The 14,734-nt window shown below is 41.1% G+C and overlaps 1 protein-coding gene across 1 annotated transcript in view; it reads right to left on the bottom strand.

Annotated features, from left to right (window-relative positions):
- Window positions 1-14,734, bottom strand: part of RANBP17 (RAN binding protein 17) — a 170,003-nt gene that overhangs the window by 17,833 nt on the left and 137,436 nt on the right. The window contains exon 25 of the mRNA XM_081906702.1: window positions 13,822-13,988. Coding sequence (XP_081762828.1) covers window positions 13,822-13,988 — 167 coding nt within the window. The remainder of the gene's footprint in view (window positions 1-13,821; window positions 13,989-14,734) is intronic.

Genomic DNA, 14,734 nt, shown 5'->3' with positions numbered 1-14,734 from the left:
TATAAAAGTAAGTCATAAAATTTCAATCCATTTGAAAATTCAAATACAGTGGTACCTCGGGTTAAGTACTTAATTCGTTCCGGAGGTCTGTACTTAACCTGAAACTGTTCTTAACCTGAAGCACCACTTTAGCTAATGGGGCCTCCTGTTGCTGCTGTGCCGCCGGAGCATGATTTCTGTTCTCATCCTGAAGCAAAGATCTTAACCTGAAGCACTATTTCTGGGTTAGCGGAGTCTGTAACCTGAAGCGTATGTAACCCGAGGTACCACTGTGACATAATTAGGGCAGCTGGGGAGGCATGGGATTTTTATGTTAGCTAAAATGGAGCAATGGGTAAGAAAGGTTGAAAAACACTGGGCTAGATGGATTTGATAATGTGCACATGGAATCTGTATGTGATTATTTTTAAAGTAATTTTAGTTCTTGGAGAATGTTTCTTATGTCTTACGACCTATTTGTTGTCATTGCTGGGCCACCTATTCAGTTGTATCTGTGGACAAAGGCATCACAGATGGAATGGAATTTTAGATTGCAACACGGGCAATGCCCCTTCTATATAATCAATCACTTTTCAAAGTGGTAGGGTAACTTGAAATCCCCATCTTGTGAATCTTGGGAAACCAAGAACGAAAGCTCTCACCTTCATATCAAGTGTGTGGAAATTAAGTTAAGACAACCCAAAATACATTATGAATGGCACAGTTTAACCACAGGAAGTGACCCTGCTAAAGGGAAAAAACAAATTCAGTTTCCCAGGTGTCTCTTTCTTTATTTAGGAAGACATTTTGAATAAGAGCTCAAGCGTTTCTTACACCTGCGGTATCTATTAACATCATGTCATAACAGTTCCACACCAATTAAAAAGCTAGTATCTCATCCTATCTTACAGTTTACTGCTGAAACTTTTGACAACTGGCAAAATGCCTTCCAAACTGCTGACAAGATAATAAAGTTGACGTCTACGTTTTATCTGAAAGTAAATACAACAGTAATGGGAAGACAGGAAGCAGCTTGACTGCAAATGTGCCAGTCTAATGCCTCACTCTAAAAACAATGTTGATTCAAAATATCAATTTTAAGCACTTTCAGTTTGATTTGCAGATTTCCAATATGTTGACATCAATGCTATTAAAAGCAAGTACCGGTGAAGGGCAATGCATCTGACATGGAGTGCAGCTGGATGCGACAACAGCAGCCATGTTTGTGGTTCATGTGTCTGCCTGGTTCACTCGTGAAACAGGGAGATGGAAGGTCCAGTTGTGATTCGAGTACCCGTCCCCCGCTTTGGGTTAATAAAGACACGTGGACACAGTATATTAGGTTAATGGGCTAGAAAAGGCCACAACTTTATTGATTACAGCATGTGAGAAGGTATTGGCTTAGGCATTGGACAAGAGCAAATTTGACTCCACCCACTTGGAGAGGGGTGAGTCTGACAAGGGGTTAACCACCAGTAGGGGGAGCCTGTTGATGCCAATACAACTATAAGTTCTCCCCTGATGCCACCGGGGGTCGTGTCACGGCCCCCCGCCACACAGGGCATCGGACAGGATCCACGACCGCCGGATTCCTTTAACGGAATACCCATAAGTGAAGGGGTAGGCGATGGCCCTTCCATACACCAACAACACATTCCAATGCCTAACCGCCGCGGCCGCATTTGAGCGGCTAAACCACGCCCCCGCAGTGTCTCCCGATTGGGTACCCAGCTGGGAGGCGTGGCGCGCCAGCGATGATGGCAGGGCAGGGGGCAGAACGCCCCCTGCATGACGCGAGGATCTGGTCCCGCTCACAACCCCTCCCCTCCGGAAGGAGAGGCTTTGTTAACATCAAAATGGCTGCACCGTTAGCACAACAGTTTGCGTTGCTATAGATTTATTTTCCTGCAGGTTAAATAGGTGGTGTGTGGCTGACATGCTGCACTTACAAGCAGAAACATAATCAGAAGAGGTATCTCTTGTTCTTGTCTACATTGAATTCCTTGTCAGCTCTCTATTGCATTCTGTGTCATTTCCAGGCTGCTTTATATTTGGGTGTGTGATGCACCCAACAGATGTTTTCAAACTCAAGCACCCTTGTATCTTCCCATCTGGGCTTTTGGATGTGCAGATTTTTCTTCCTCAAGGCTTGAATAACTTATCGCTCACACACACAAAAAAGGATTTGTGAGTTGCTCATTTGGATGAAGCTTGGCATTCTTCAACTAGCAAACTCATTAGAGTTAAGAGTCCCTTCCAGTTAGAGTATATCATATTGCAGTATGGACCGTTTGGAAATTATGATGAGCTCTTTAAGCACTTAATCAAACATATTTCTCCTTTTGGCAATGCTAACGCAGGCCCTTCGTAGAACAAATGCTCCACATGTTACCATATTTGCACTAAATTTCCACTACTGGGATTGGATAACAGCTCCTCTTTGAACAATCACTACCACATGATTAATGAGGGGAGAAAATAGCATCCATTACAAGTGCCTCTTGAGAGAAGAAAGGCACAGACAGCCTGATCCTCTTAATAGCTGTGTCATATGCTTCCTCCACCAATGGCCTTGGCAAGAGTCTATGATTGCAAAGCTAGCTTTTAGCCTACCAGCCCTCCACATCTGGCCCTAAACTGTTGCTGGAACCTTCGGTGTCTGTTTTATACTTAAATCATTGGGACATATACTCTGCGCCATTTCTTCCTAGTGCTTGATCATTGCAAAATATCTTCCTTTCTATTCTATCAGTGATCAAACAGACACTGCTTTGAGAGTCATTCCTCTTCCACAAGATGCTGAAACCAGAAGGTAGTTTTGCAAAGCGGGCTGAGGGAAAGTGATAGAAGAGCATGTTGAAGAATACTTCCCTTTTTTTTAAAAAAAAAAGGATGTTTATTTTCCATTGACCCCTAATGGGTATCAACAAAAAGCAACCCTGCTCTTGAAATCATGATAGGCAAAGTACACAAAATCTATATGCTGTGTCTCGGTATTGCACAATTGTTTGCCAAAACCTGCATTCCAGTGCAGACCAGGAAGAGATGAAAAGGACAGAAATTAGAGTGGTCATGAACTATCAAGAATAATGGCTTGATGTTTAGAGAAAGGGTTTTGAAAGACACAACAAAGTTTATAAGGGAAAGATAAAGACCAAAGTTCAAAAGAATGTTAGTGCCTTGGGTGAAAAGAAAGGTGCGACCCTGAGCCTAACACAACTGCTACCTAGATAGCGCAGTTGGTTAGAGTGTGATGCTGATACTGTCAAGGTTGCAGGTTCGATCCCTGCGTGGGACAGTTGCATATTCCTGCATTGCAGGGGGTTGGACTAGATGATCCTCAGGGTCCCTTCCAACTCTATGATTCTATGATATAGAGAACCACAAATTATTCTAGAAGATCGGCTTATTTGTGTGCTTGGCAAAGCATTGAAGAGACTTGCTGGAACAGCTTGTATATGTATACAGGCTTCTTTAATCTCTTTGTTCTCAAGTGGTTCACAAACTGATCCTAAATTTTATGGAACAATTTGTTACTTGCAACTATTCGCATTTGGAACAAATGATAATTTGAAAGCACATTCTTATAAAATGACGGGTGGGAAATTGAATACTAACAGTAGCTATTCCAAATGATTGGAATTACTGAGTGGCAACAGGTCTTCCCTTACTGCATTATAAAAAGTAATCAAGAGTCTTTTTCAATTAATATAATTTCTCACAACCACCACCCATCAAAGCTAGAAGTAGCAGGATACATTCTGGCATTATTAAAAACAACTTCCTTGAATATTGCTTCTCCTACTTAATACTGCTTCTGTAACAGTCTCTTTGGAATCCTCTGGTTAACCAATGTTCACTGGAATATTTATTACAGACTGGAATATTGCTCTTTATGCCAAAAAGAAGTTAATTGGTTTTCTGTCGGTAGCATTAATCTGAGTACATCAATAACTAACCAACTAAAGAGCACTATTTGTGCTGCTTAAATGGTAGCACAAATCGCAAAAGCTCTAACCATAATAAACCAGCAGAGACCTCCTCTCTAGTAGAATATTTGAGGTAAGAAAAGGGCCATCTCAATTGCATGCAGAGACACCTATGATCTATGGAACCAAGTGTTTGAGAAGGCATTTTCACCAAAGATTATCACTGTTTTCAAAGAAGTCAAGGACCCAGCTCAGGATCCACAATTTGGGCAATATGCCATGCGATGCCATGCGAGCTCAGAAGAACCAGGAAACAGAACAAAGGATATGCCCCTAAAACCTGGAAATAAATGAACTTGACTGAGAAGTATATTTTCACCAGATCTGAAGATGGCCTTTTAAATTTTTTTTTGGGGGGGAGGGGAGTATTGTTTTTGTTTGTTACTACATTATGTATTTTTGTGGCCTTATATCCTAAACCCTCAAATGAAGGGCAGTTTGGGAATTTAATTTTTAAAAAATACATACATCTGATGTGAGAGATCGCCAGTGCAGTATGGTGCCTAGAAATGGGGTGGCTAACCTGTTACCCCCCCCCAATCTTATTGTACTTCATCAGACCCAACCAGCATAGGGAAGATGGGAGTTGTAGTTGAGCAACATTTGGAAGGCCCAAAACTAACCATTGCTGGGCCAGAATGTTTAGACAGATTAGGTGGATTTGAGTTCAATCCCCATTCAGTCATAAAGAACACTGAGCGACTTGGCTCCCCCCCCCCCCGCCCATGTTGCCATCCCATCATTAGAACGGGGTCTACTGGATCATGCCAATGGCCGATCTAGTTCAACACTGTGTTTTCAACAGCAGTCAATAAGAGGCGGCCAGGAATGCAGGCAACAGCTTTCCCCATGGCCGTTCGTTTCCCTGTAACACGCATTCAGAGACATACCAAGAAGCTCTGACTACAACCACTGGGACATTCAAACAGACAGATGTGCAAATGTTTCTGCAACACTTACTATTTCATTTCATCCTAAAATAAAAATGCAGGCAAGACCAATGACTTAGCCAGCTTTCAATCAAATGGTTAGATCCTGCCATTTGGCAACATCCATTTTATGCGGAAAACATAACCAAAACATTTTGTACGACTTCTGAATCAAAAAGTAACAAAGTCAGACAACTGCAAAGAAGTGGGCAAATTCTGATACAAATATTTTTAAAGATTGTTCCGTGGTTGCTGCTGTTTTAAAGGAGGTTTGTCTAGAAAATTACAATTGTTCAGTAAGCATGAGAGATTTCATTTGTAATTCAAAACACCCCGGTTATTTGTTTTTCCTCAAAATATAAAGGTAAGCCGTGCTTTATAAATATGCAACAAAGTTTCAAATAAGATGCAAACACCAGCATCCTAATGTTTTCATTTAATTACCCCTGAAACGCATTCTATTTAATATTCATTACTCAAAAGCCAATTTAAAAGGGAAAGAGGTGATGGTACTTATTCAGAAAGACATGCTTTCATTCACTGCAATAGTTATCTAATATACGGAAGTTAATAAAGCAGATTAATCTACAAGTCCCTTTAAGCCATCACTGAGTTTAGAACAACTGCCTCTTTGACCTTTAACCCTCCTGCTGTGCACCAGTAGCAGGTGCCAGCTGCGCTAAAACGATGGCTGACGTGTTTGAACGCAAAGCCTTTTCTTACTTTGCCTCTGACCAGCAGCTGACCCTGTAGGAGCAATTGTTTCATCTGTTGGCCTAAAGGGTACATAAACCAGAAACGGATAAACAAAAAGCATATATACACCAGCTGCCTAGCCTTAGGGTACACCTCTACCATCAACACCTCTAGCAATTTTTTCTGAAAGCCAAATTGCAGCCTTTTTGTCTCCATCCATGGACTAGGCGATACTTGTTACTTTACGAAGCTAAACTTCTATGCACACCAAAGTAGCACACTGTATTGTTAAGTGCTTAACAAGCTTTCTGATCCGGGAAGTCATTCTTGCTCGATTTGACTGTTTTGTTTTACAAACAGATTGCACTCTTAAAGTGCAACTGCTCTGAAGAACTATAAAGTAGCCAGCTTCGGATTAAAAGCGGAAAAGTTATGCAAGATGCAAAACAATGGACGAAAGGTTTAGTGGGGTCCCCTCCTCCATTTTATAATTTTACACAGAGAATTGTAAGCACAGCATTCTGTGCAGGTGGAATTATACCTGCATTGTGCTTTTATCAAAGCTGCTGACACCGTCACACCATTATGAAATATTGTTTTGCTTATTGAATTACTCTGCCTTAAGATGAGAAGGCAATTATTTTGTTGATAAAAGTTACACGAGCACAAAGGCAGAGTAATTAATAAATGTATTATACGTCTGACAGAATAAAAAGTTAATATATTTTAAGGCACATCCAGTTCCTCCCCCCAAATTCATGAAATTATTTATATTAAACTATCAATCAATGCTGAAATGCCTAAATTTATGTCAATAGTTCAATAAGTGGCTTTGAGATTGAATTTTGGCTCATTCAATAAAGTATCTTTTCCTGTTCCTTAACCACCCACATCTCTGCTGATTGGGTCTACAGCTGTTATATTTCTTTCAATTAAGAAAAAGTTATGATGCTTATTGGATCATATCCTTAAAATATGCTAAAATCCTGGATCCAGATATGAGTGGTTGCCCATTGTTTGGGGCCTGAGGGTACATTTAATTTTGATAGAGTGAGATGGGGGCATCACCCCCTCTGGTTGCTTTTTTCCTCCCTCCCCTGGGTTACCCTCCCCTCCCCTGAGAAAGAGAAAAAGCACACACACATTTGTTTAAACAAATCCTCTTCTTGTGTTATAGCCACCCCACCCCACCCTTCATAGTAAGGCTATAGTCTTGTCCACATAGTATTCTAGTTGCTATAAAAATGACTGAGATGCCGTCTGAAAAGGTAGAATCAAAAAGATAATGTGCTATACAGTGCTGAGAACATTCATCCAAAGGTGAACAGGGGTGATCAGACTTTTGCTTTTTTACTTATTGTGAAAAACACTAGCGTGAAACATTAAGGCATTTTATTAATGGCGTATTTTAACCCGATCCCCCTGTGAAGCAGACTAATTTTTAATCCTTTTGTAAACTACTAGGCACACTGCTGCTTCTCCCACTGCTTAATACCAAGAAAAGCAATCAGAATTTTAAATATGAAGAAGGTACCGCAAAGTATGTCAAAGCACTGAATATCTCCTGCAAGTTACACATGGGCGCCCCATAGGAAGGACAGACTATTCCCTCTAAGGGCTGTGGTTAACTTTGGGATGAACAACATAACCAGCACTGAAGAACGGAAACTTCTATTGATTTATGAACTGCAGAAAACGTATTAACATAACTTCTATTTACGTCGGAGCGAGTTGTTAAGTTACAGCTTATGTATGCGATTCAAACATTAGTTAATTAAATGCAACACTTTTAAAAAAACAGTTGGGGAAGGGTGTTGGCTTTGTTTAATCTTAGCAAGGACGGAATAGCTGCATTTGTAATTTGTAGTAAAAGAGGAAGCAAGCACAAGGATATTTAAAGAGGATGCATTTTACTATGTTGAACAAGACTGTATTAAAGCTAAGAAGTGATACTGGTTAGGAATATAAAACAACACCCAATCATATAATAAAAAAAAGAAATTATGCATAATTGGGCTTCTTACATTCCACGTTTCTAGAGCAGTTTCACTTATGTGAGCAAGGGCAACTCCATTTGCATTCTGCACAAATTTCTATTTCATTTCTTCAGCAGGCAAGATCAGGCAACGGAGAGAGCTAAAACCTCTTAAAGATCATTGCTCCAGGACTAACTATCTGATATACACTCACAGAAGTAGTTTTCATTCTGAGACATAATTAAATAAATGCCTTTCACTGAACTTCTAATACTCTTAATAAGACTATATGTTTTAAATGCCTCTGACTATATCCACAATATTATTATTCCTACCCCTCAAGGCTTTAGCAGAGGTCCTGTTTATTGTATAACCCAATCAAGCCAAGCAGTGAAGCACTTGGATAGTCTGCTCTTTGCTATGTGTTCAGATGTTTTATGAAGTTATGAGGCCTTTATCTCACAGGACCAACATATATTTGAATCTTAACATATGCATGTGGTTTCAGATGGAGATAAGCAGATGGCATGCTTTACTACGTTATACGTATGCTCACAATAATCTGAATAGTTTTACAATGGTCTTTCATCCTCTAATCTTCCCTCTCTCATATCCCTGCTGCCAGCACAGCACATCCTCCTCATCTATTACTTCTTTAATATCCCAGTAGTCAGGAGGATAGCAAAACAGCAGTGCAGTGCTATGGTGGTCAGCTGAAATTGTTCTCATGGTTCTAAAGACTAAGACCACTCTTTCCTTTGGCTCTTTATGCCACAAGAAAAGACATGTAGTCCCCCTAACTCTAGGCTGCCATTTGCCTTGTGTCTGTGCACCATGTCATGTGATCAATTACGTGGAGCAGGGCTTACTTAGCCTCCCAAAATAATATTTTATTCAAGTTGGCACCCCTGGGTGGTACAGTTGATATGGCATAGGAACTGGTCAATGCCAGCTGAATAAAGGAGCAGTTTGGCATTCATTCTATGGAACCAGCAAATAGCATTTCTCGTTAAACAGAACCAGAATGTTGGAAGGGACCTTAAATGTCATCTAATCCAGGAAAGCCACTGTCGTGCTATAGCTGGTTAAAATGTATTTCCATTTCTTCAGTAACAAGAAAACTTTCTTTTACCTACCTATTTGACGCTTGTGCAGATATGCACCTGTATTTAGGGATGCTCCTTTCGTTATTTTAAAAGAAGCACAATATAAACAGTGCTTCCGCCAGAACAGAGGAACAGGGGAAAATATTCTGTTACATTGCATCACTTTAAAGAACTGACAAGCCTCTTTAAGCTCACAGTACAATTAGTCATTAGGGCCTAGTTTTCTAGCACTGTTAAGCAATTTGTAATAACCCCCTTCCTTTTAATAGGGTTAGGCATTACTTACAAGACACAGCTGTCTAGAAAACTGAAACCTCTAGTTGTGAAGCAACAGTCTTGTTCATTAGCCGCCATGATAGTCAAATCAGCTCTAAAGCCAGGGTTTAATGGCCTGCCGATGAATAATCAATGGCTCACTTTTCATCTGAGTGTGAAAATGAGAATAATCTAATTCATTGTCCCTCTGGTAAGATTCAAGTCCTTGGGTTCTGTTTCTATTCAGGGCTGATTTATAACCCAATGGAAACCTGATGTAAACATATAATCAATGAGTCCCATCATTGCTGATAACCGCCCCCAACTGGCTCACTCCCTCATCTCAAAAAGCCATCCCTTTAGGCTATTAGCTCCGTCCAGCTAACTCTTTCTACTATCCCTGCCTGCTGCTTTTACCTTGGCCATTCGTTTAGACCAGCAGAGTCAGAAGTAATTTTATACGCAGCAGAGAGCGGGTGGAATTGATTTTTCACTCAGCACTCAGTTCCCATCTGAATAATTATCAATTTTACTGCCTCATAAAGGAGAGAGTCAAAATTTCAAATCAATTCAAAAGAGCTTCTGAGACTGGAGAAACTGTGCGCAAGGAGAAAGGTCAAAGTTGGTAGTGACCTCGGGAGATGATGTCAGGTATTAGAACACTGAATGGTTGACATCAGAAGCACTCAATACGCTATGACTCGTGCTAATGCAAATCATATTTATGCTGACTACTGGAGACCAGTCATTAATATTTAAAAGAGTACCTGAAAGCCTGCATTCAGACGAACTATAATGTATTCGACAAACTGCGAAGCTAATAAAGACAGATCACTGCTTGTTCCTATGATATAAATTTCAGGGTTGCCAAGCGTCATTAACACAAACTACGGCGTTAAGGTCATAAGGAAGGCAAACGTATGAAAATCCTGATTTGAGGTCAGTATGCTATTATTTCTGATCCTACAGTTGTATTTATAGAGCAGGAACTGTACTGTACACAGTGACAGGTGAGTACTGAGTACACCGCCAAGTTCTAATCAATTTCTGCTTTGGATTGGCTTCTGCAGGAAGTCGTAGCGAGAGGGAATGATGGCAATGAATCACATGCCGATAATAATGCCAGTCAAATGCATGCCTAAATAATATGCTGTGTACCAGTTCCTTATTTGCCTTTATTTGGATCAAAGATCACCCAATGTAATCGGAACAATAAATAAATCTTGTAAACTTAAGTAGCAACCACCATTTCTGTTACCTAACCATCAGTACAATCTCCAGGTCACTAAAGATCTTCCACTGATGTCACTCTGTCCTGATTACAGCCATAAATCCAAGCAGTTACATGGTATTTAGTTAACAATCTGTTCTTAAAATGGCCACCAGTCTGCCGTTTGGGATTAAATCATTCACCAAAGACAAAACTGACTATGAAACTGCCAAAATCCATGGTTCCTTGCAACAATAGTGCATCCCATAATAATAGAAACAGAAGCACAACACCTCTCTGTATCGTCTTCAGATCGTGAAATTTTTATTACTCGATTTGCCTTGAAAAGACAAACGACAATCAATTGCTTAGTTGAATATCATATGAGCATCTAGTTATTTTTTAATTTAGAACTACTGTATTCCGTCTGCTTATCTCTGAGGTGACTCAGATAAAAGATTAAATACTAATACAAAATATAATACTAAGATACTAAGTAAAATCCATCTAATATACAAGGAAAAAGAAAAGTCAGAAGAGTAAGTGTACTTACTAAAAGCTGGTACGATTAATATATATGTTGAAGACTCAAGTACATTAAAAAGCCTTCACCAGACACCTAAAAGACATTTAAGTAGGTACTAGGCAAAAATGTTTAGGGACGCAGGTGGCGCTGTGGGTTAAAGCCTCAGCGCCTAGGACTTGCCAATCGAAAGGTCGGCGGTTCAAATCCCTGCGGCGGGGTGCGCTCCCGCTGCTCGGCCCCAGCGCCTGCCAACCTAGCAGTTCGAAAGCACCTCCAGGTGCAAGTAGATAAATAGGGACCGCTTACCAGCGGGAAGGTAAACGGCGTTTCCGTGTGCGGCTCTGGCTCGCCAGAAGCAGCGATGTCACGCTGGCCACGTGACCCGGAAGTGTCTCCGGACAGCGCTGGCCCCTGGCCTCTTAAGTGAGATGGGCGCACAACCCCAGAGTCTGTCAAGACTGGCCCGTACGGGCAGGGGTACCTTTACCTTTACCTTTAGGCAAAAATGTTTAGGGAGAAAGCTCCAAAGTCAAGCTGCCACACTTCAAAAAAAGGGCCCTGCCCCTGTCATTTGTCTTTTCAAGGTAAATCAAACTTCCAAAGGTGGAGGCAACTGGATCAGGGCTTCAGTTGATAAACTAAGCAAACAGGCACACACATATAAGAGAAGATTGTTGCCCTGAGGCTGTTTAGGGCTTCAGACACTAAAATGCACTTTGAACTGCATCCAAAAGCATACTAGAAGCCAGCAAAGTTCTTTTGGTTCCAGCAAAAACATATTCAGCACAGCAGGTTCCCATCAGTAACTTGGTCACTGAACCTGCTGAAGTTTCTGAAAACTCTTATACAGGCAGCCTAATGTATAGCCACATGTGAGATATCAACATAGCATGGATAAATGTGGCAAAATTTTAGTTATCAAGGAGAGGCTGCAGCTAGCACGCCAACTGAAGGCAGAAAGTTTTCCACCCTACAGACTTCATTTGGGTGCCTATAAGCAAGGCTTGACCTAAAAACACCACCACCAAATTCTCTTAAGGGAAACTGCAATTCCATCAAGAGCAGGCCAAATATTAACTCACTACCCAATCATACCATCTATGAACATTCTTCAGTCTTGTCTGTTGAGATTTAGTTTATCAGCATTTATTGAGATACCTACACCTATTCCTGTCCCAGGCATTCACCACTATATTTGGATTGGGAGAAGGATGGTTTCACTAAACAGGATGTAAGGCAAAATGGATTACTTGGGAGCCAAAAGTGCTTTAGTTAAGGGGGTCAGCATGCCAACAAGTGATCAAGACTATATTTCTTGGTAAACTGCCTATATTTCAGAGGTCAACCAGGACTCCGGTAGGTGTGTCAGTAACATCAAGCTGTAAACTCCCATAGTACCAGACCATTGGGCCATGCTGGCTGGGAATGACAGAACTTGAGATTCTGAAACATCTCGAGAGTATCAGGCTCAGGAAAACTGGTATGCAGGATTCCAAATCCGGCCACACATTTGGAAAGGTACCACAAAGAGGTCAACTTATTTTCAACCCCAACTTTCCAATAATGAGTTAATATTTTTCACTGTTGTTGCATCCCAGGTTGCAATGCTTTTCACTGAGCTATCCACAATGGCCCCAAGATTTCTTTCCTGAATACTTAACCACTGAAGACTCCCTTAGTGCATTATAGAAGCTTCTGAACTTCTATAATAAAATCAGTTCACATGTGTGCTGCTTGGTCACATGGGGTTTTTGGCATAGTGCCTTTTGCTTTCCGGCAGAGATGCACTGACACTGGAAATCCAGTGCGAAAGGAGGTTGTGGGGGAATAGGTCTCTTGTGTGCAGATGACCCCAGCATCTCCCACAGTGGGCAAAGGTACCCACTTATTTGTAAGGTAGTTGATACTGGGCCAATGAGGAAGACTATTGTGATTGTTGACAGTGAGGTCATCAGCGCCTGGAGTTAAGAACATGATCTCCCCATGACCACTGTATCACTAGAGGCTTTTTCTAAACTTCCAAAACAAAAACACCAGCAATTTTTTAAAAAGTCTCATCTATTAACTGATAAACTGAACTATCTTTATAAACTTGCTTTATAAGAAAGAAGAGGAGCTACAACAGCAGCGCAGATGTTATTTGCCCAAAGATGGAAGGCAGACAAAGTACCTACAAGAGAAGAACGGCTGACAAAGATGATGGACTATGCCAAAAATGACCAGGAAGATTTTGTGGGAACGTTTAGGAATGCAGGGGAGGATATATTGTCTAAGATATCCTATCCCAACTTGTCTTTACAAGTTCAACAAAATCAGCACAGTTAACATTCCCCGTTTTTTAAACACACGCACAGCAGGTAGCTTGCTCAGACTCGTTAGAGTCTCTGTAAATATTTCCTGGTATTTTCCCTGTTTAATCCTAAAATAAGACTCTACGCAGTCTTCTGATGTTTAAATGTGGTGACTATCTCCTTATGGGAGAAAGTCCCCCTTTTCTTCTCTTGGCCTGGAGCCACGGGTGAATTTTAGTAGCGCTGTTGTTAAGATGTCATCGATAGAGATAAGAGGGACAAGAAGAGAAAAGATGGTCGCCAGCCTGTAGATTCTAGATTATTCCACTTCAGGAGAGGCCACGCCCATCTCAAGTTACACACAGGAAGTTTCATCTCAGTCCTGGAAAGCAGGAAGTTCCGGCTGGAGGACTGAGACAACCTTCCTGTCTACTCTAGCAATGTTGTGTTTGACTGCACCTGATTCTTACATCCCACAGATTTACTATCAAGAGGATAATAAATTTAATAAAGAATGGGGGAAATTTATGTCACTTCAAAGAACACTGTAAACAATTAAAAACGTTGGCAGGATTCTAAAAAAAACACTTGCAATGTAGCGAGAAATTGAGGGTTAAGAAAATATGGAGAACATTATATGATACATTTGGAAAAGAATAAATTTGGAAACCATGGAGGAGTGGAAGGAAGTTCTGGGACTCAGAGAATCCTATGTGTACATGATTAGGATTTATTTGTGATGATAATTGTTAAAGGCAAAAACGAATATTATTATTTTTTTAAGAAAGAAAGGAGAGGAGAGGAGAACACCTTTGCTCACAACGATAAAAATGGAGGAAAGCTGCACAATGCTACGGAGCTTACCTGCTGCAATACCTCTGAGTTCTGCTGCATGAAGTGCAGTAATCTTTGCCCGTCTTGTGAAGTCTCTCCACATCTCAGAGGTTTCTTGCCTGCTTTTGCTATGTGCTTAAAGAGGTAGGTGACAATGTAGTCTAAACTTGCACAGCAGCTGGAGGAGACAATCGTATCTGCACACGGCAAACAAAATAAAATATAATTAATTAGGAGACAGTTCTAATAGTAACATCCTAGATGAGAAGGAGAAATCACAATATTACAGTGAGATGAGGTATCTGGATGAAAATGTTTCACCGCACCGTTGCTCTTCTTCGGTAGGTTTAACATATTCAAAGTAGATTTCAGTGCAACAGGCCCTCTTCTCTCACTCTAAACCGCACAGGGGGACTCCTAAACCCCACGGGTATTCTGCCTAGTTGTAAGCACTCCTGCTGGGTGTTCCAAATTGCAGGATTCCAGCTGCTTCCTTATTGCTATGAAATTATGAAACCTGAAGAGTTTGTACTTGGGGGATAAGAGCAAATGTTTTCATTCTCCTGCTTTAAAATCCTAACTGAAGAGCCAATATCGCAATTTGCCTGAAAATGAATGCACAGGTTGAACATGCAATCCAAGGGTCTTTTATTATTAATATTCAGGATATTGTAGGGACGTGGGTGGCGCTGTGGTTTAAAACACTAAGCCTCTTGGGCTTGCCGATCTGAAGGTCAGCGGTTCAAATCTGCGCAACAGTGGTGAGCTCCCATTGCTCTGTCCCAGCTCCTGCCAACCTAGCAGTTCAAAAGCACACCAGTGCAAGTAGACAAATAGGTACCGCTCCGGCGGGAAGGTAAACAGCATTTCCGTGCGCTCTAGTTTCTGTCACGGTGTTCCGTTGCTGGCTCCCTCAGCCTGAAAGCAAGATGAGCACCGCATC

This window comes from Podarcis melisellensis (genome assembly GCF_964234715.1).
Source record: "Podarcis melisellensis genome assembly, chromosome: 3".
Taxonomy (NCBI): Eukaryota; Metazoa; Chordata; class Lepidosauria; order Squamata; family Lacertidae; genus Podarcis; species Podarcis melisellensis.
Note: the sequence above shows the minus strand (reverse complement) of the source record. Positions and strands in the feature narration are given on the sequence as shown.